Below are 23312 nucleotides of genomic sequence, written 5' to 3'. Positions count from 1 at the left end.
CTCTCCCTCCCACATTCCCTCTCTCCTGGTATCCCTCAAAAAGGATTCCTTAATGGACTTTCATCAATAAGCTCAGGATTTAGTAAAGCAGAAGCTGGGAAGGGAAGTGGTTTGCAGGCAACTCCTGCTATAATTGAAATTCTTTTTCAAAGCAAAGAAACATAGAAGACCAGTTTACTTTGGTAGAATGGATGTGGGGGAGGAGAAAACCAACGGAAAACAAAATATAACTGTATTTCTCAAAAAGTATATTGCCACACTAATATCATTTCATTAAACTTCACAGCAAGCTTGTGAGCAGTTAATTAATACAGACTCCAACTTTTAGATGAAAAAAAAAACTGAAACAAAGAAGCTTTGAATAACTTTTCCAAGGTAACTTAACCAGTAGGTGACCAAGAAAATTTAAGTTCAAACTCTGACTTCCCTGGAGCTTCTGTTCTGGCTTTGGGGAAATGAAGAGGAAGACAATAACTGGATAAGGCTCGACATCTATCACGACTTGATGGCATGAGCCAGGAAGCCTGTTATTAGATGAAAAAAAAAAAAAAAAACAGGCTTAATTGCTTGGAATACAGAATGTAAAATGGGATTCCCCTGGTGTAGAGAAAAGGGCAATAGGAAGACGTTTGTTTGAGAAGTAGAAAGTAAAAATCTGCATTATCGAAAGGAGAAATTTAGAAAGGAAGATGTCCTTGGACTCGAGGCTCTGACTTGGACTTTCCACCTGTGAGTCATTCAACTTGTTCCAAAGGCAAGACGTGGTTTTTTTTAGCAATACTTTTGAGTTGAGATTTTTTTTTAATGAATTCCAAATGAAAACCCTTGTCCTCTTCGTGGGACAATCTCTTGTTTTAATGCCAAAGATTTACTGTTTGATGGAGAAAATGTTGTCAAAATATGGTTCCCATTCCACAGTCATCAGAAAACACACGGGAGGGATATATACACTTCCTGGACACACACACACACACATACACACACACAACACAGAAAATGAATAACTTTCCTAAATAATTTGATGATACATTTGGAATTGATCTCATGCATATTACACCCTCTGAAAAGTCCATGTCTATTAAGTGAAGCTTTAAATATTAAGCTTTGTTGCCTACAAAGGTCAAATACACCCTCTTGTGGTAAAATGGCATATTTTATTTCCAGATGATTTCTATCATAGAGCTCACGACATGGTAGTTTGAATAATGAATACTTGAGAGGAAACAATGAAACTTATGCTTTTATGCTGTAATGTCAACTCCATTTTTTAAAAATATTAATTCTGTCTTATGGACTCCCATAATCTCTAATTTTCAGATGAAAAAACTGAGGTTCCAAAAGCTTGCATAACTTGCCCAAGGCAAGCCAGCTAAGGAGTAGAACAGTGAAGTAAAACAAAGACATTGAATGTACTCTATTATAACAAACAAACCATAATAAAATGGATCCAACTGATTCTCAAAAGTTGTGAGAGTTAAGGGTGAAAAACTAAGACTGCCTAAAGATGAATGCAATCGTGTAACAGATGCATGTGTAACAGATTGTATCAATGGTGTAACAGTTAATACTGGTGTGATCTCGGCTCACTGCAACCCCCGCCTCCCGGATTCAAGCAATTCTCTGCCTCAGCTTCCCAAGTAGCTGGGATTACAGGCGCTTGAGTAGGAAGAACCAGATCCTTCTGGTCCAGTTTTGCAAAGGCTGCCTCAGAATCCTGGGCACCAGACAAGAGTCTTGAAAGCTGCTTTCAGAGTCATCATTCCAATGGTGGTTGGAGGATTCCGTAGCTGCCTGCAAATAAAGCATAGGCACAAAGGTCTTTTTCACCACTGTTGATGCTCATCCAAACAGCCACAACTTTTTTGAAGTTTGAAGCTTCAAATTAGATAGGGGACTCCTCCAGTTGAGGAGCCTTTAAATGTAGTATGTAAGTTGTATTATGAATTTAAAACTCCAAGTTAGAGAACCTTTATTTTACTTCTCATTTTATTTTTAGAGATAAGGTCCAGGTCTGTCATAGACAGCAGATAGGACAGAGAGCTAGGATACAGCGGCACGAACACAGCTCACTGTATCCTGGAACTCCTGGGCTCAAGCGATCCGCCCACCTCGGCCTCCCAAAGTGCTAGGATTACAGGCGTGATCCACCACACCCAGCCTACAACACACTTATGAGCAGGATCTTGAGAATTCTCAAGAGTTAAAGGCATGCCACATAGTCTTGAACAATGAGAAACTGCCTTTTAAAAATAAAGTTTATCTATCATTTGGAACGGTTAGTATGCTTTAGGGAAAAACTGTTAGGAGGGGGGCAAACTGGCAGCCTGCAGGCCAAATCCATCTGGCAGCCTGTCTTGTTGTCTAACCCACATGAAAAAAAAATTTTTTAAGTGGATCAGCTGTCAACATCCAAAAATTGGGAAATCTCATGGAAAACCCCAGACATCTCATAGAAAAATCTGAGCACCTGAAGCCTGAGCATCCTTGGATACTCCCACAGAGCAACAACCACAAGAAGCTGAAAAGCACATCCCCTGGTTCCCAGCCCCATGCTCTCAGCCTAGGTCCACTTTGTTCCTTTAGGTTTCCTACCAGGCCCTCAAAGGGCATCTAAGCTTGTGACCCCTGTTTTAGGAACTGGTTTTGGGATTCGACTCACAGATCTGAACAGTTGCTTCCTGAATGTATTAAGAGATTAGGTGTCCACAAGAAAAGTACTGCGTCAGTACGGGGGAGGCAAGGAGAAATGGTGAAAGAGCCTTTGAGGAATGGCCAATCAGGAAGTTGTCAGGGACCCCAGGCATCCTGTTTCCTCATTTTCCCAGGGTGTGCTGTCTCCCACAGTGCCCTGTATGAGTAACATTGTAACACGTTAGTAGGTCAGACTGCTGAGAGAAACTGATCCTGGCCTAAGGAGGAGACTGCTTCCAGCGACCACCCCAGTGTTTTACCCAAGATCACAAGACAGCATCTTCTTACCTTGCGGGTTCTCTGGGTGGCTTTTCCACAGGCCCTGGTGCTGGCTGTTTATCTTCCTTCCCTGTACTTGAGGCAGCAGACTCAGATTTCAAAGCCTTTTTGGCCATCTGGGAAAGGAAGGATGTCATCAGGAAGAAGTGGCCACAGAATTGCATTAATTCTCTGCTTCTTTCACCAAGAATATACTCAATATGCAAAGAAGTTCACTTACAAATCCAATCTAGGCATAAAACGAAGGACATAAAGTGGGAGAGTTTATAAACTTATAAGACTTATAAATCAAGCTTTTTTTATTCAAACTTAAGATAACTAATAAATTTTTTTTGAGAGGGAGTCTTGCTCTGTCGCCCAGGTTGCAGTACAGTGGTGCGATCTTGGCTCACTGCAATCTCCACCTCCTGGGTTCAAGCGATTCTCCCATCTTGGCCTCCCAAGTAGCTAGGATTACAGGTGCCCACCACCATGTCCAGTTAATTTTTGTATTTTAGTAGAGACGGGGTTTTACCATGTTGGCCAGGCTGGCCTCGAACTCCTGACCTCACGTGATCTGCCCGCCTCGGCCTCCCAAAGTGCTGGGATTACAGGCATGAGCCACCATGCCCAGCAATAAATGTTTATACTAATATCTTCCAGTTTGCATATAGAATTTTTTATAACTGTTTCTACAAATGTTTTGCCTTATTAACAACTGTTTGAGAATCCTTACCTATATAACACAAAGAGCCCTGAGTAGGCTAATCTTGCTCTAACTCCATCTGTTCATCTGTCTCCCTCTGGCTTAAGTTTTAGACATTTCCAATCAGTCCAGTGTCATGCAGTTTCGGTTATGTTTATCTGTAATGTGTGGTGTCCTAAAAGCCAAGAGTTCTGTCCACACACACAGACAGCAGCAGGATATTTTCCAGTTACTTGGAATGGAAAGGAAAGGACCCTCGGCCAGGCTCAACTATCTTGACACCTGCTCCCTGAATACGCCAAACCACCTGCTTATAAATAATCTGAGATTTGCCAAACGACTGCTAAGATCGTGGAGTGATCTTAATCCTATCCTAATATGGGCCTGGCAGATCTGTTATGAGACAGAATATTTTCCACATTCTCAAAGTCCTGGTTTCTTTTGCCCAGGCTGAAGTGCAGTGGCACGACCACAGCTCACTGGCAGCCTCAAGTGATCTTCCCACTTCAGCCTCCCAAGTAGCTGGGACTACAGGCGCGTGCCACCACACCTGGCTAATTTTTGTATTTTTTGTAGAGATGGGGTTTCACCATGTTGCCCAGGGTGGTCTTGAACTCCTGACCTCAAGCAACCTGCTCGCCTTGGCCTCCCAAAGTGCTGGGATTACAGGTGTGAACCACTGCACTCGGCCAAAGTCCTGGTTTCAAAAACAAAACAAAACCACTCTCACTGAGTGTTCCTTCACCACAGTCTCCCATCTATGACAGCCTGGGTCTAGTTCTTCCCTAGGCTGTCCTGAGCCTCACTGCTTCAATTCTTTTATCTCTTTGATCCAATTAAAGAATGTTTTCATTTGGCTTCTTTCAACTTTATACTTTCAGTGACACCTTTCTCCACACCATGCCTTCTTCCTGTTAGCAACTCCATCATACCACATCTACCAAACCACTCTTCCTCCAAACTTAGTTCACAAGTCATCACCTTTGGGAACCACCATTGATTGCAAGCGAATGTTCTACTTCAACCACGGCAGATTAACCATGTGTAAAGGAGATAAAAATGGTAGATGAGGGAGACCAGGTGTGTTCCATTTGCCTCTGCCAGTATCTCTGCTTTTGTATTATTTATTTATTTATTTATTAAGATGGAGTCTCGCTCCAGACTGGAGTGAATGGCGCAATCTTGGCTCACTGCAATCTCCATCTCCTGGGTTCAAGCGATTCTCCTGCCTCAGCCTCCAAAGTAGCTGGGATTACAGGTGCCTGCCACCACGCCCAGCTAATTTTTATATTTTTAGTAGAGATGGGGTTTCACCATGTTGTTCAGGCAGGTCTCGAACTCCTGACCTCAGGTGATCCACCCGTCTGGGCCTCCCAAAGTGCTGGGATTACAGGTGTGAGCCATTGCGCCTGGCCTGCTTTTGCATTTTTAAGGCATTTAGTTAAGAAAGCTAGTACATACAATTCAATGTCTTTTTCACACATCAACTCTTTTCACTTGAGATATTCTGATTCCCCGCACATCCTCAAGAGCACACCATGGTTATGGGAGAAGGGCCAAGGCGCACCGTGACGAGGCAGGGCTCGGCGTCATCCAGGTGGCTCTCCAGGAAGCGCAGCATCTTCTGCTGGAAGGTCTCATAGGAAAAGTTCTGGATAACAGGATGGGCCAAGTTCTTTTCTCGAATAATATTCAGGAGATCATTTCTCAGCTTCTACACAATGGACCTATATTTGCAACATGAGAAAGTAGAACTCCAGTAAAAATTCAATGATGATGAGGTGAGACAGACACTATGAGAACTTCTGCAATGCCATCAATGCAAATCACTGGCACACATACAGGAAGGGAAGCCCAACACAAAGGATTGGTCAATAAATCAGGTTCAGCCACAGTGGGTTACTATGCAGCTATAAAAAACAGATAAAGAAGTTCCTTATATGCTAACATAGAATGATTCCAAGATATAACATTAAGTGAAAAAAGCAATTTAGAAAAGTGTTCACGTTAGTGTGTAGGATATGCTATCACGTATGTGTATGAGAAGAATGGGGAAAATGGATCTACGTGGATGTCTGTACACACACACACACAATTTACTTGCACATGCATAGAGGATCTTTGAAAGGATAAAAGAAAAAAAAAAAGAAATTGGTTGCCTCTGAAGGGAAGAAGATGGCTGAGGGTCACAGATGAGAGTATTTTCACCAAATTCTTTGGTTATACCTTTTGAATTCTGTATTATGTACAAGTATTACCTTTTCAAATAATAAAATTTATATAAAGGCCAGGTGCAGTGGCTCACACCTGTAATCCCAGCACTCTGGGAGGTCGAGGCGGGCGGATCACTTGAGGTCAGGAGTTTGAGACCAGCCTGGCCAACATGTTAAAACCCTGTCTCTACTAAAAACTTAAAAAAATTAGCCCAGCATGGTGGCACACGCCTGTAATCCCAGCTACTCCAGAGGCTGAGGCAAGAGAACTGCTTGAAAACTGGGAGGTGGAGGTTGCAGTGAGCCAAGATTGAGCCACTATACTCCAGCCCGGGCAACAGAGCAAGACCCCATCTCAAAAAAAAAAAAAAAGTACATAGAAGAAATAGTTGGGCATGATGATTCACGTAATCCCAGCACTTTGGGAGGCCGAGGTGGTAGGATCACTTGAGCCCAGGAGTTCCAGACCAGCCTAGGCAACATAAAGAGACCCTGTCTCTACAAAAAATTTAAAAAATTAGCCACGCGTGGTGGCATGCAGCTGTGAACCCAGCTACTGGGGAGGATGAGGTGGAAGAACTGCTTGAGCACAGGAAGTTGAGGCTGCAGTGAACTGACTGCACCACTGCACCCCAGCTTGAGCAACAAAGCGAGACTCTGCCTCAAAAATAAATAAATAAGCAAATGAATAAAAAGGAAGAAGAAAAAATAAAAGCAGGGGACCAACAGAACTTTCGACATCAGGAAACAGGTGCTATGTCCTCACCAAAGAAGTTTCCTCGCATCTGCAGGATCAACATTTAATGTAAATAAAGTTAGAAGCGTTACATTTGTCAGCTCCATACCTGGTGCTGATCATTTAAATCAATGTTCTGTTATAAACTAGACAGAAATAAGGCAAGTGAATAGTTTATGTAAATTTCTCTAATAACAACTAAATTTTGAAAAGCCAATCTTACAGTGAGTTATCTTGGATATAAAAGATAACTTGCTGCAAGTGTTACATGTTGAAAGGAGAATATTTAGGTAATATTCCTGACCAAGAACCCTTTCCCTATTTCCCCACAAAAAGCAAGGAGATGAATTTAAGTCACAGGAGCAAAAATGTATCAAATTTACCTGAGTTGTGGGGTCCTTGGACATATGTTTTTTCAAAACTTTTGAAGCCTTTTCAAATTCTTTGTTTTTGATACAAATAATGACAGCCTAAAAGGAGGGGAAAAATCTTTTTTTACTTTTGTAATGACAGATGTAATCAGAATATCAAACATCAAAGTAACTCTCTCTCACATCATATTTCTGTACTTAAAAACTAACAATTATTAAGCCAGGCACGGTGGCTCACGCCTGTAATCCCAGCACTTTGGAAGGCTGAGGCGGGTGGATCACCTGACGTCAGGAGTTCGAGACCAGCCTGACCAACATGGAGAAACCCCCATCTCTACTAAAAATACAAAATTAGCCAGGCATGGTGGTGCATGCCTGTAATCCCAGCTACTCAGGAGGCTGAGGCAGGAGAATTGCTTGAACCTGGGAGGCAGAGGTTGCAGTAAGCCGAGATCACGCCACTGCACTCCAGCCTGGGCAACAAGAGCAAAACTCCGTCTCAAAAAAAAAAAAAAAAAAAAACACTAACAATTATTGTTCAAGTGTTATGAACCACTGGAAGCTGTCTCTTTCTGCTTGTAAGGTTGTCGCTTTTCAACAATACAATGGCTTTTGTTACATGGCTGATAGAGCAAAATCTGATCCCCTGGATTACAGACCATTTAACCAATTTCAATAGGGCCTCCTGAGGAAAGACAGAATGGACAGGAGTCATTCTACGTCTTGTAATTTCAGGTCCCCAGAACAATTGATTCTGTTCTTTTTGGATGCAAAAGCTTTAAAGCAAGGGGGGGATGAGGGACGGAGGACACACTATAGGGGGAAAAAAAGGGATTTGCTGACCACAGAGTTCCGCTAGTTCCATTCTGGAAAGGCCTAAGGCCAGTTCTGTAGGAGAATGAAAGGACAACCCCTTACTACCATAAACCCTAGCTGGCAACTTCAATTAAAGCACCTAGGGAACTAATGAAGCCAAAAAACCCAGGTCATTCACAAGCAGCAAATAAAAAGGGCAAAGTTCCAGGTAAGATAAGGTCTCACCAGCCACAGAGAGAAAGTAGAGTCCTTCCATAAAGAAACCTCAAGAGAATGAGGTTCTCTTGAGGAAAAATAACAGTGACTGAACATTTACAAGGAAGTTATAATATATATGAACATTTTTAAAAATTAGAAAAGCCAACAAAAAATTGGGAGTATTTGAAGGTATATGATAGGATAAAGTAGCTACCTCAAATCCTGTCTGAGAGAGACACAGATTCTTTAAAAAGACCACCATACAAAAAAAGGCAAGCAGACTGGGTGTGGTAGCTTACAACTGTACAGCTGTATTCCCACACTTTGAGAGGCCAAGGTGGGAGGATCGCTTGAGCTCAGGAGTTTGAGACCAGCCTGGGGAACATACGGAGACCCTGTCTCTCCCCCCAAAAAAACCACCTAGCCAGGCATGTTGGTGTGTGCCTGTGGTCCCAGCTACTCAGGAGGTTGAGGTAGGAGGATCACTTGGGTCTGGGAGATCGGGGCTGCAGTAAGCACTGACTGTACCACTGCACTCCAGCTTGGGCAAAAGAGTGATACCCCGTCTCAAAACAAACAATAAAAGGAAAGTTGGTTCATAGATATTTTCGATCTTCACAGGGAAGAATGTACAGAGACACAGACTAAGAGGAAGAATAGCAAGGAAATCCATTAAGTACTAATCTCTGTTGCTTCTATCTTCAACGTGCTGAGCACAGCCATATAGGGCAGAAGGCAACTGAAGTCAAATGCCCTTGAATATGCAGGCACAACTGTTAAGTTCTTGCTGTGCAGGGAAGGTACAAAATAAGTCTTCATTTTATTCAGATGACCATATCCATTTATACGTCACTTTCAGCAGAAAAACATATGCTCAAACTACACTTAGTTGAATACAAAGTTTTTACTTTTTTAATCATACAGGTCTTACTATGTTTTAAAATTCTATTTAACTTGCATACAACAAAATTAACTTGTTTAGGGCATCTGGTTTGGAATTTTAACACAGGTAGACCCCTATATGATCCACTACAATGAGGATCCAAAAACCTGCCTTGGCTGTCCTGTGTAGTCACACCTAACCCTGGCAACCACTGATCCCAGTGGCTCATAACTGTAATTCCAGTGCTTTGGGAGACTGAGACAGGAGAATCACTTGAGGCCAGGAATTTGAAATGAGCCTGGGAAACACAGTGAAAACCTATCTCTACAAAAAAGTAGCCAGGCATGGTGGCGTGTGCCTGTGGTCCTAGCTACTCGGGAGGCAGAGGTAGGAGGATCACCTGGGCCTAGGAATTTGAGGGCAGCAGTGAGCTATGATCATGTCACTGCACTCCAGCCTGGGCAATATAGCAAGACCCTCTCTCTAAAAAAAAAAAAAAAAAGGGCTGGGTGCAGTGGCTCACACCTGTAATCCCAGCACTTTGGGAGGCTGAGGTAAGCAGATCATGAGGTCAGGAGTTCAAGACCATCCTGGTCAGCATGTGAAACCCTGTCTCTACTAAAAATACAAAAATTAGACGGGCATGGTGGTGCACACCTGTCATCTCAGGTACTTGGGAGGCTAAGGCAGGAGAATTGCTTGAACCTGACAGGCAGAGGTTGCAGTGAGCCGAGATTGCACCACTGCACTCCAGCCTGGGCAACAGAGCGAGACTCCGTCTCAAAAAACAAGAACAACAAAAAAGCTGTTAAGTATGTAGGACTTTTTTTTTAAAGGATGTAGCCTTGAGCTTGGCTCCTTTCACTCTGTATAATGCCTTTAAGGTCCATCCATGTTGGTGCACTATCAATAGTTCACTTTTTCTTGTCGTTGAGCAGTATTCCATTCCATGGATGTACTATAGTTTATACATTCATCCACTGAAGGACATTTGAGATGTCTGCAATTTATGGTTATTATAAATAGAGATGCTAAAACATTCATGTACAGGTTTTGATATGAATAGAACTTCTCATTTCTGTAAGGTAAATACCCAAGAATAGGATTGCACAGTCTCATGGAAAATGTGCTTATAAGAAATGGCCAAACTACTTTCTGGAGCAGCTGTATCATTCCGCATTCCTATCAGCAATATATGAAAGTTCCAGTTGCTCCCCATCCTCACTAGTGCTTTTTAAAAAATAGGCTAGGTGTGGTGGCTCACGCCTGTAATCTCAGCACTTCAGAAGGCCAAGGTAGGAAGATCATTTGAGCCCAGGAGTTCAAGTCCAGCATGGGCAACACAGTGAGATCCCATCTCTATTTAAAAAAACAGATGAAAATTGTACATACTTATGTACAACGTGATGTTTTGAAATATGTAACTAACACTTTTTATAGTTAGTTTTTTAAATTAACTTTTCTTGAGATAGGGTCTATATCACCTAGGCTGAACTCAAACTCTTGGCCTCAAGCAATCCTCCTACCTCAGGCGCCCAAGTAGCAGGGATAACAGGCATGTGACACCACGCCCCACTATCAGTATTTTTTAAAGTTTGGTCCATTCTAATTGGTATTTGAATCTACTGTGGTTTTAATTTGTATTTCCTTAATGAGTAAATGATGTTGAACATCTTTTCATGTAATTTTTTTTACCATCTATATTCTTTTGGGTGAGCCTTTTGCCCATTTAAAACTAGGGTTATATAGGCTTGTTTCTTTTGAGAGCTCTTTATATATTCTAGCTATCAGTTCTTTGTCAGGTGTGATTTGTAAATATTTTCTCCCAACCTGTAGGTTGCTTTTCCATTCTCTTAACAGTGTTTTTCACAGAGCAAAAGTTTAAAATTTTGATTAAGTCCTATTCATCAATTTTTCTTCATATGGATGTTTTTAAATTCTTATCTAAGATTTTTTTGCCTAACTCCAGGACATAAAGATTCCTTCATGTTTCCTCTAAGTTTTATGGTTTCACATTTTACATTTAGATTATAATTTTGAGTTAATTTTTGTACAAGATGTGAGCTTACGGTCAAAGTTCATTTGGTCAAAGTTCATTTCTCATATGGACATTCAACTGTTTCAACACCATTTGTTGAAAAGACTTTCCTTTTCCCATTGAATAGCCTTCACATCTTTGTCAAAAATCAATCAGCCATATTTGTGTGGGTCTGTTTTAGATGCTCTCTTCTGTTCTACTAATCTCTATAGTTGTTAAGTACTGTAACTTTCTCATAATTCTTAAAATTGGGTAGTATGAGTCCGACTTTTTCTTTCAGTATAACACTTTTTGGTTATTTAAATTCCTTTGCCTTTCCATATAAATTTTAGAATCAGCCAGTCTGTGTCTATAGAAAATCCTGCTGAGGCCAGATAGGGTGGCTCAAATCTGCAATTCCAGCACTTTGGAAGGCTGAGGTGGGAGCATCACTTGAGCCCAGGAGTTCAAGACCAGACTGTGCAATATGGGAACATAGGGAGACCCCATCTTTACCAAAAAAAAAAAAAAAAAAAAACAAAAAATTAGCCAGGCAAGGTGGCACATGCTTGTGGTTCCAGCTATTCAAGAGGGTAAAGTGGGAAGAGCACCTGAGCCCAGGTCGTTGAGGCTGCAGTGAGCCATGATTATGCCACTGCATTCCAGACTGTGACAGAGCGAGACCTTGTCTCATTTGGAAAAAAAAAAAACAAACAGAGAGATGAAGAAAACAAAGAAAATCCTGCTAGGCCGGGTGTGATGGCTCATGCCTGTAAATCCTAGCACTTTGGGAGGCCAAGGCAGTCGGATTGCCTGAGGTTGAGAGTTTGAGACCAGTCTGGCCAACATGGTGAAACCCCATCTCTACTAAAAACACACAAAAATTAGCCAGGTGTGGTGACACACACCTGTAAATCCAGCTCCTCAGGAGGCTGAGGCATGAGAATCGCTTAAACCTAGGAGACAGAGGTTGCAGTGATCTGAGATTGTGCCATCGCACTCCAGCCTGGGCAACAGAGCAAGACTCCATCTCAAAAAAAAAGAAAAAGAAAATCCTGCTGAGATTGTGACTGTAATTGTATTAACTCTATAGATCAATGGGAGGTAAGTGACATCTTAATTTATATTATGTCTTCCAATCCATGAACATGAACATTCGGTCTTAATTTTTTTTTCTTTTTTGAGATGGAGTCTTGCTCTGTCGACAGACTGGAGTGCACTGGTGCAGTCTCGGCTCACTGCAACCTCCACCTCCCAGGTTCAAGCGATTCTCCTGCCTCAGCCTCCCAAGTAGCTGGGACTACAGGCGCATGCCACCACGCCCAGCTAATTTTTGTATTTTTAGTAGAGACGGGGTTTCACCGTGTTGGCCAGGATGGTCTCGATCTCTTGACCTCATGATCCGCCTGCCTCAGCCTCCCAAAGTGCTGCCTGGCCTTAATTTCTTTCATCAGCATTTTACATTTTTCCATATACAGTTCCTCCACATTTTGCTAAACTTACACGTATTTCTTTTTCTTTCTGTTTTGAAGCCATTGCAAATGGCACTGTTTTGGTAATTTCATTTTGAATTGTTCACTGCTAGTATATGGAAATATGACTGACTTTTCTTTTTTTACTTTAAAATGCTGTTTTCATGTGAGGTATGACTGATTTTTGTGTTGATCTTGCTAAACTTACAGGATTTTGTTTTTGTATACTTCATGAGATTTCTACATAGTCCTGCCATCTGCAAAAAGAAATAATTTATTATTTCCTCTCCATTCTGTATGCTTTTTCCCCCTTGCCTTACTGCATTGGTTAGGTCTTCCAGTATGATGTTGAGTACAAGTGGTGAGCATTCCAATTTTTACCATTAAGAATGTTAGCTGTGGGCTTTTTGTGGACACCTTTTATCAGGTTAAGGAAGTTCCCTTCATTCCTAGTTTGCTGAGTGTTTTTATCATGAACTAATGTTGAATTCTGTCAATTTCAGCATCAATTTATATGATCATATGGTTTTTCTCTTAATATGGTGGACTACACTGATTGATTTTCAAATACTGAAGCAGCCTTGCATTCCTGGACTTTGGTTTCCCCACTCTGTCACATACTAACTGCATCTGCATCCAGGGCCAAGCAGCAGGACAGACAGTGGAAGGCTATGGAATTTGTTCCATGTTCTGGGGATCACAGCTCCTTTGGCGAGAAAGAGTTCTCCTCCTTCAGTTTTAGATGTCTGCCCTGTTGCCACTGTCATTGCTAGGCAGCTGCTGCCACCAGGATAGTATTGCCTGGGGGCCAGGGCAAGAAAGAAGCGAAAAAAGAGAAAAAAACTGGGATTTCTTTCACCATCTCTGACCCTTAGGAGATCCTTCCTTGCTCCTCAGACCAGAAAGAGAAAGCTTCTCTTGGTGCTCTTTCTGTTCACACCTGGAGTGCACTTCCAGGTTTCAGGCTGCCTTTGAGTCTGGGCTGGGTGATACCAGAGAAGGAAAAAATGGTAAACTATTCATCACTGGTTTGGTGGAACTTCAAATTCTGGTCTCCTTCCCTATATGCCTATTTCCAGACAGAATCCTCAGATAGCTACTCCATGCATTCTGTCCAAGACTTACAATTACATTAAGAGGGAGGGACAGAAGAGAGTATGTTTGCTCTCTGTTCTCCAGAACTGGAACACATATCCTTCTATATTTAATGTGTGAAGCAAGAAAGGAAATATGAATGCCTTCAAATTGAAATGTAGAAGTCTGCTTCAAAGGTTGTGCTATGAGCTTATCTTTTAAAACTATGTATTAATTTCCTGTGGGGGGAAAAAATTAAAAAGATGAATCACTGCTTTTTCACTTGGCAGTTCTCAGAAGTATAATTTCTTCTCTTACGTGTTTGTTAAGGTTTCTAGGGTATAAGCAATATCGATGGTCTCTGGATAAGTTAAATAAAAGGGAAATTCCAAGCACAGATTTTCAAAATAGGTAAGGTAGGTCTATGTTGGGAAGAAATGGCAGAAAGCACATATATTAACGAAGGAAGAGAAGACGACCAAAACTCACAGAACTGAAGCGTAAAGAAGCAGATGCAAAAAGAAGCAAGGCTGTTCTGGGAAGTAGCAATGTTTAAAAAGCCTCAACGAATATTTTTCTTTCAAATGTAAAGTTCTAAGAGAGTGTATCTGATATACAGGCACCCCAAATGGGGTAAGGCCCTCAAAGAACATCAAGCTGCTGTTGCCAAAGGTGCAGGGGACAATACTGCATAGTAAAAAGCAACACGTAAATGCTTCAAGGACACGCTATACGTGTTGCTACTCCTTGTTCTCCAAAGAAACCTAACAGAGCAATCTCTCCTTTAGTTATGAGGAGAAAACAAATATAGTCTTGATATAATTAACAGCTTGCAGAAGCAGGTCTCAAATTTTTGGTCTCAGGATTCTTTTATATTCCTCTTAAAACATTAATGCAGACCCTCAAAGAGCTTTCTGTTTATGTAGGTTATATTTGTTGATATTCACTGTATTAGAAACATAAATCAGAAAATTTTAAATATTTATTAATTAAAAAATGACAATAAACTCATTACAGGGTAACATAAATAACATCTTTATGAACAATTACGGCATTTACTAAGATAAAAGTTTAATGAGAAGGGTGACATTGTTTTTCATTTTGAAAATCTCTTTAATATCTGGTTTAATATAGAAGATAGCTGGATTCTCATAACTGCTTCTGTATTCAATCTGTTGTGATGTGTTGTTTCGGTGGAGTGGGGTTTTTTTTTGTTTTGAGACAGAGTTTTGCTCCGTCACCCAGGCTAGAGTGCAGTGATGTGATCTCAGCTCACTGCAGCCTCCTCGCCTCCTGGGTTCAAGCGATTCTCATGCCTCAGCCTCCCGAGTAGCTGGGATTACAGGCTCGTGCCACCACACCCGGCTAATTTTTGTATTTTTGGTAGAGACAGGGTTTCACCATATTGGCCAGCCTGGTCTCAAACTTCTGACCTCAAGTGATCCACCCGTCTTAGCCTCCCAAAGTGCTGAGATTACAGGTGAGAGCCACCATGCCCTACCCTTGGTTAAGGCATTTTAAAAAATTTGGCTTTATACACAAAGTTGAAAATGGAGGAGTATTTTAATAGCTTTTTCAGAAAACTATGGCTATTCTTGTTTGATTCTACACGAAACTGCAGTAAGTAAACTTTTCTTAATCTGTCACATTAAAATCCATCAGTCAGCTGGACGCAGTGGCTCACTCCTGTAATCCCAGCACTTTGAGAGGCCAAGGCGGGTAGATCATGAGGTCAGGAATGCAAGACCAGCCTGGCCAAGATGGTGAAACCCATTTCTAATAATAATACAAAAATTAGCCAGGGGTGGTGGTGGGCGCCTGTAATCCCAGCTACTTGGGAGGCTGAGGTGGAGAACCGCTTGAACCCAGGAGGTGGAGCTTGCAGTGAGCCGAGATCACGCCACTATACTCCAGCCTGGGTGACAAAAAAATCCATCAGCCTATCTTGTAGTTTAAATAGATCTTTCATCCATGGATGACTTCGTAACATCATGCATTGGTCATCTGGAAAATATTGGTTCACTGAGTTACAAAGATCTTCAAATGTTGGCACATTCATTAATTTTTTTTTTTTTTTCTGAGATGGAGTCTCACTGTTGCCCAGGCTGGAGTGCAGTGGCGTGATCTCGGCTCACGGCAACCTCCTCCTCCCGGGTTCAAGCAATTCTCCTGCCTCAGTCTCCCGAGTAGCTGGGATTACAGGTGCCCACCACCACGCCTGGCTAATTTTTTTTGTATTTTTAGTAGAGACGAGGTTTCACCATGTTGGCCAGGCTGGTCTCGAACTCCTGACCTCAGGTGATCTACCTGCCTTGGCCTCCCAAAGTGCTGGGATTACAGGCGTGAGCCACCGCGCCCAGCCTAAAAATTATTTTTTAAATGTCAGCTGTTAATATTACCAATCTTCAGAAAAGACTAAGTATTGGGAAGCTATCAAGCACACAAATACAAGTTTTCCAAAATTCTGTTTTTCACTAGAAAGCTTAAACTTTATCACTGGCTACAAATACTGTCACTTGTTTTGTGTGACAGGTTTGCTTTACTCATTCTCAAGAAAATGACTGCCAAATACCCAAGTGTGAACAACTATAATTTGTCAGTTGTTCTTTCAGGTAAAATAGTATTCCATAAAAAAAGCAGCTAGTTCAGCATGCAACTCTAATAATAACACAAGTGCTTTTCCTGGTAACCATCACGTCTTCGTACACAGCAGAAACATTTTAGGCATACTTCCTCTTTTTTTTTTTTTTTTTTTTTTTGACAAGGTCTTCACTCTGTCATCCAGGCTCGAGTACAGTGGTGTGATATCAGCTTACTGCAACCTCCACCTCCCGGGCTCAGGTGATCCTTCTGCCTCAGCCTCCCAAGTAGCTGGCACCACAGGTGTGCACCACCACACCCAGCTGATTTTTTGTATTTTTGTAGAGACAGGGTTTCACTATGTTACCCAGGCTGGTCTGGAACTCCTAGGCTCAAGCGATCCACTCACATCAGCCTCCCAAAGTGCTGGGATTACAGGTATGAGCTACTGCACCTGGCCCATACTTTCTATTTCAACACACAAAATCCTGAAAAGATGTTTACTCATGGCTCTAGAGTTAATAAAATTCATCCAGTTTTTGCTGCTTTACCAAAGACATTCTTTCTTTTTTTTTAAATTTTTTTTTAATGGGAGTTCTGGGCTTTTAAACAACTGTGACTAACATTCTTAATTAAAATTGGTAGTTTTAAAAAAAATTGTGGCAGCCATAAGAAATGATGAGTTCATGTCCTTTGTAGGGACATGGATGAAACTGGAAACCATCATTCTCAGCAAACTATCGCAAGGACAAAAAACCAAACACTGCATGTTCTCGCTCACAGGTGGGAACTGAACAATGAGAACACATGGACACAGGAAGGGGAACATCACACACCGGGGACTGTTGTGGGGGAGGGGGGAGGGATAGCATTAGGAGATATACCTAATGCTAAATGACGAGTTAATGGGTGCAGCACACCAACATGGCACATGTATACATATGTAACAAACCTGCACATTGTGCACATGTACCCTAAAACTTAAAGTATAATAATAATAAACTTTTTAAAAAAAAGGAAAAAAATTGTGGCAGTGAAGAGTACAATGACCACTAGTACAATTAGTACCATCTTAATCATGCTAAGGAATCACCCATTTTACTCATCCTTGCTTTTGCACCATCAATGCAAATGCTAATGCATTGAAAAAGTCAAGTAATGTTTTGGTTTTGCTTATGAAAACAGTTTTGACCTCATGGCTTCTCTGAAAGGGTCCTGGGGACCTCCAGAGATCCCTAGACCATGCACTGAGGGTTCTAACTTAACAAATAACTTACTTGATAAACTTTGCGAAAGATTCAATATACTTTTAAATAAATTGTTTTGGCACTTTACAAAGCTTAAATGCATGAACAAGGCTCACTGAACCTAGGCATCTGCGGAATTTTCCCGATCATTAACAGATTCTGTGACTCTAAGTGAGAAACTTTTACAAAGTAAATTGAAGAGATGGATGAAATAATATCATTTAACAACTAGGAGATCAAGGTAATTGTGGTTGCCAACCTCAAAGACAGCCCCCAATGCACCTCACCTCTTGCAGAGTCCCATTCAGACACTCTACCAGAGTAAGTCTAGTCTGTATGACCAAAAGCATATGGCGGAAGTGATAATGTGTCACTTCCAAGATTAGACTATACAAGAATGAGACTTCTGCCTTGGGTTCTTGCTCTCTTGCATGATTTGCTCTAGGAAAAGAAAGCTGCCATGTTGCAAGCAGCCTTATCTGTGGAGAGGCCAGGAGCTGAAGTGTCCAGCCAACAGCCAGTAGGAAAGTGAGTCTTGTTAACAACTATGTGAGTATGGAAGCAGTTGAGTCTTGAAATGACTGCAAACCCAGCTGACAGCTTGACCGTAACCTCATGAGAAACCCTGAGCCAGAACCACTCAGTTAAACCACTAACAGACTCCTGATCCTCGGAAATTGAAAGACAGTAGTAACTGTTTTGAGCTGCTTAGTCTTGGAGTAACTTGTTACACTGCAGTAACAATAAGCATAAGATCTAGTACCTGGTGGAGACTGGAAAAGCAGAACAGAGTCAACGTAAGAAAATGGCTACTTTGAGAGCTTAGATTTTTCTAACAGATTTTTCCTAATGAACCACCCAAATAAGGAGCTCTATGAGCCTAAATAATAAAAAAAATACACAGCTGAAAGATGAAAGCCCACAAAGACTCTTCCAGAAAAGGGGCCAGATGGCAAATCTATAGCCCTTGTGTTCTAAAGGAGTTGCTACAGGTTGAGCATCCTAAATCTGAAAATCCAAAATCTGAAATGCTCCAGTGAGCACTTCCTTTGAGCGCCGTGCTGGCACTCAAAAAGTTTCAGATTTGAGGGCATTTGGGATTTCAGATTTTGGGATTTGGGATGCTCAACCTAAATTTAATGCAAATATTCCAAAATCTGAAATCCAAAATGCTTCTGTTCCCAAGCATTTTGGAAACGGGATACTCAATGTGTACTTAATAGAAGTTAAATGAATTACTCTGAACTGGTACCCATTCAAAAGATCCTTAACAGTTCTGAAAGTAGGCATGAATTTCTCCTCCCTTGATAATGTCTTTTCTGGCATATGCACCCCCTCAACCTAAACCTGATTTTCCTATACTAAAAATGTACTCTTGAAATTATTCTTCCTTGGAAATGACTACTATTTAAGCATTTTTTACAAAACCAAAAGTAGTATCTGCCCAAGGTCCTTAATTAAATAAATAAAATATGTGCACCTCATGCACACTAGTTGTTTTTAATAGGGTACCCAAGTACCTTGTACACAGCCAAGAGACAGGTTTTCCTTGCGAAGCAAGGTTTTCTCTTTCTACCCTACCCCCATCTCTGGGATCCCATCCTTTTAGGGGTGCTCTTTTCTTAACCATTTCCCTATTTTCTACCACCAGGGCAATGCTTAGCTGATGTCTTCTATCTTCACCTCTGCATCTGCTTCCACACGCCCCAGCCTTTATTTTGGGGGAAGAAAAATCTTTTTCTGACTGGTTCCCACAGCCGCTTCTGTTTTAAACTAAAATAGGCCGGGCGCGGTGGCTCACGCCTGTAATCCCAGCACTTTGGGAGGCCGAGGTGGGCGGATCACGAGGTCAGGAGATCCAGACCATCCTGGCTAACACGGTGAAACCCCGTCTCTACTAAAAATGCAAAAAAAAAATTGGCCGGGCGAGGTGGCGGGCGCCTGTAGTCCCAGCTACTCGGGAGGCTGAGGCAGGAGAATGGCGTGAACCCCGGGGGGCGGAGCCTGCAGTGAGCCGAGATCGCGCCACTGCACTCCAGCCTGGGTGAAAGAGCGAGACTCCGTCTCAAAAAAAAAAATAAATAAATAAACTAAAATAATTTCTACTGTTTGAAGCTACCTGAGCCACAACACAGTGACAATCCCAAATTCCTAGACACTCCATTAGCTTTTTCCTTGAATTCAAGAACACTGCCTGTGCCAGCTTTGTATCATTCTTCTACCATTACTATTTTGCTAGCTGGCTCATTATCCCAGCACTTCTGATTCTAATCTATCTATTCAAAAGGGATGTTCTCTAAGCCCCTCTTTCTGCAGACAGAAAGAACTCAAAGTCAGTACCACATTTTCCAAGGCCCCAGCTTATCTCCTTGGTTTATTATAAACAAGGGTGACCAAACCCTAGGCCAGAGTTACTTAAGGCCCTTGCAGAGTGCTCCTGAATGGCGCAGTAACCTCCAAAATGTCAGAGCTTCAATGCCAAAGCCACAAGGAAGACCACCCACATCACAAAAACTGAGCACCTGCCATTACTTCCCAAGCCTGGGTGGGAAAGGAGACACCTGAAGAGATAACGTCTGTGTGTGTGCTTTCTTGCTTGCTCAATCTCTCCCCATTCCTGTTTTCCTCTGCCCCACACAGTAAAGAGTAAGTGCTGTATCCTCAAAGACCCCTGATTTTTGGTCAAAGAAAAAAGAAATAAAAATAGCTTACTTACAGCTTCCTTGACCAGTTTTCTACTGGATTCGACCACTGCTTCTGTCAGTGTAAATTCCATTTTAATCATCTCCAGCACATTGACAGCTGATTCCAGTGGTGTCAGCTCAGCCTCCATATCAAAGGAACAGTCTAGGACAAAGCACAGTTTTCATTTTAAGCTCTTTTCTAAGGGCAAAAAAGTTATGTCCAAAAATTACATATATTTATGGAAACGGAGCATGCAAATATGGTAAGATTTGCATTTAATTTTTTGACATATTTGCTACAGGTTGACATACACGATAAGGGTCCAAATTCAAATCAATGAATTTAACGTGACCATTTTTTAATACCTGTCAAGACAGGCAAAAAAATTATTTTTAAATACATGCATTTGCCTCTCAAATTCAGAATATACCCATCCTCCTCAGATACGAGTGGCAAGAAACTGACAACAGCCTAATAGCTTTCAAGTTAAATTCAGAGCGAAAAAATGTAACTCTACTCTGAAATACACTCTACCATGGGGGAAAAAAGATGTCTATTATGAACATAACTCACTTTAGATAGGAGCAAAGTTGGGGTGAGCAATTAACAGGTGGGAGAAGATTTTAAAAAACACAGAAAGCAGCCAAGACAACCTTAACCGGAGAAAACTAGAGCCAATAGAGCCAGAAAACAGACCCATCGTAAAATGGAAAAGACCACTCTGATGGAAACTATCGCACTTTAACCTGGAATCCTTCAGTTCCAGATACAAGTTTTTAAACAAAACCCTACGCAAGTAAGCCCAGAGAAGAACACAAAAATAGCCATACCTAAATTTTCCTTCTTCAATGCGCGACAGACACTGCATAACCCGCAGCAAACGGGACACGGTGTGCTCCTTCCCCAAGGGCCTGACAAGCAAAGCTGGGAGAGAAGACATCGCTGGCTGGGCGACCCCCAGTCCCGACCCCCGGTCCCCCCGGCCCCCCTTCCCCGGCGCTCCAACCCCCTTCCCCCGGCCGGGCCCTCACCCTGCATGATGTCCCGGATCTGTCTGAAGTCCCCGTACCGGCTACCCCGAAAGGCCCGCAGTGCCTCGTGGAAGTAGAACTTGGGCATCCAGCGACTGACTGCCTCTTCCAGTCGTGCCTCCCCCGCGCCGCGCTCCGCCGGGCCCCCCAGCCCCGGCTCGTGGCGCCCCCGCCGGACCCGCCCGCTACTGCGGGACGCCCGCCTGCCAGCTGCCCGCCCGCTGCCGTCGCTACTCCCCCCTCCTCCCGCCATCGCGTCCGACCGCCGCGCGCCCTCCCCGCCCTCCCGGCCCGGCCGCTTCCTCGGCTGTGACGGCGCTGGGTCACGCACGACGCCCGGGCCGGAAGCGGGGCCCGCCGTCCCGGCTCCCGCGGCCATGATAGAAACAGCATTCCGACCCGCCCGCGGGCTTCTGGGAGGGAAAGGACCGGAGGGCCCGGCCCCCTTCTCAGACGCCGTAGTTCCCGATGTGCCGGCCGCAATGCCTCCTGGGGCTTGAAGTCCACGCCGCCCAGGCCGGTGAACCCGGCCGGGTTTGCAGTCAACTTCGCTCCGAATTTACAGAAAACAGCTACTATGCTAGGGACGCGGAACAGTGTATTAGAGACTGAAAAACAGGCCGGGCTCGGTGGTTCACGCCTGTAATTCCAGCACTTTGGGAGGCTGAGGCGGGTGGATCGCCTGAGGTCGGAGTTCGAGACCAGCCTTACCAACATGGAGAAACCCCATCTCTACTAAAAATACAAAATTAGCCGGGCGTGGTGGCGCATGCCTGTAATCCTAGCTACTCGGGAGGCTGAGGCAGGAGAATTGCTTGAACTCGGGAGGCGGAGGTTGCGGTGAGCCGAGATCGCGCCATTGCACTCCAGCCTGGGTGACAGAGCGAGACACCGTCTCAAAAAAAAAAAAAAAAAAAAAGAAAAGAAAATGAAGAAAACCAAATATGTGCACCTTATTAAGCACTTTGAAAATTGTGGAAAAGAGCATACACAGAGGAAAGTCTTTGAACAAATTTGTATTTTAACAAATACTATAATTATAAAGCAAAGACCAGTGTGATACCAATAAATAGAATGCACCTGGTAACCCAGCCTCTAGACATATACTCTTTGTAATCACAAAAATAACACATTTTGTTGTAGAACAATTAGAAAAATAAGCAAAAGGACCACCCATAGTCCCATAGAGGGTCTGAGTCACTTTCAGATATCTCTGATACTCTTGGAATTCACCAACCGGCACTTGACCAAATGGAGTACCTCCAGCTCAGACCTTAGTTCAGGATGGTGGTTGTGGGTGCCTCTTCCTGAGAGGCCCAGTAACTGGTCTAGCTTCAAAGATTGTCCTGCCAGCCCCCCTAGTCTGGAACCTGCGAAGATCCAGTTTGGGGCCACTCAAAGACAACTCAGAAGGGCAGGTGGCCATGTCCTTGAGGATGTGAATCCCATGCTGGACCTGTGAATTAATTATATCAGGACCTTAATATGTATAGTATCCTGGAAAGCCGAAAGTTCCATGAGGTACACATTCCAGGATGAGAGAAGAGGCCTCTAGGTCTGACTGATCTTTGGTGATCATGGCTGCTTTTCTTTTTTTTTTTTTTTTTTCTTGAGATGGAGTCTCGCTCTGTCGCCCAGGCTGGAGTGCAGTGGCACGATCTCGGCTCACTGCAAGCTCCGCCCCCGGGTTCATGCCATTCTCCTGCCTCAGCCTCCCGAGTGGCTTGGGATTACGGAATTCCTCTTTCTCCGAGGCACATCATAAAAACTGGAAACCTGGGTGGGACGAGGTGGCTTATGCCTCTAATCCCAGCACTTTGGGAGGCCAAGATAGGCGGATCACCTGAGGTCAGGAGTTTGAGACCAGCCTGACCAATATGGTGAAACCCTGTCGCTACACTAAAAATACGAAAATTAGCCAGGCGTGGTGGCACATGCCTATAATCCCAGCTACTCGGGAGGCTGAGGCAGGAGAATGGCTTGAACCGGGAGGCGGAGGTTGCAGTGAGCCAAGATTGCGCCACTGCACTCTAGCCTGGGTGACAGAGTGAGACTCTATCTCAAAAAACAAAAACAAAACACCCAAAAATGTAGAACCCCTCTCCCCCAAAGCAAGCCATAAAATCTAGAAATATCACTTACTCTAACCTTTGCCCACCTTTCTATGGAGGAGCTGGCCATTAAGAAATTCTCTGACCTCCCTCATCTGATAGTAAGTCATAAGGCCCTCTTTCCAGAAAGGTCCTACCCTATATCTGAGAGGAAGAAATGCTACACAGAAAGGCCAAGAAGAATTGGCACAGACAGGCCTTGCTAGGTTTCCCCCTCAGTCTG

The 23312-nt window shown here is 43.0% G+C and overlaps 1 protein-coding gene across 1 annotated transcript; it reads right to left on the bottom strand.

The window, feature by feature from the left end:
* Positions 1–1134: 1134 nt before the first annotated feature.
* Positions 1135–21357, bottom strand: LOC100594708 (telomeric repeat-binding factor 2-like). Its single transcript, XM_030799887.1, is given in 8 exon segments — positions 1135–1729; positions 1731–1791; positions 2980–3086; positions 5223–5369; positions 6988–7074; positions 19979–20109; positions 20773–20871; positions 20979–21357. Coding segments are annotated over 8 exon segments (1179 nt in total). The 3' UTR covers positions 1135–1561.
* Between the last annotated feature and the right edge of the window lie 1955 nt (positions 21358–23312).

The sequence above is a fragment of the Nomascus leucogenys genome, chromosome 19, assembly GCF_006542625.1.
Source record: "Nomascus leucogenys isolate Asia chromosome 19, Asia_NLE_v1, whole genome shotgun sequence".
Taxonomy (NCBI): Eukaryota; Metazoa; Chordata; class Mammalia; order Primates; family Hylobatidae; genus Nomascus; species Nomascus leucogenys.
This window is presented reverse-complemented; position numbering and strand designations above follow the sequence as displayed.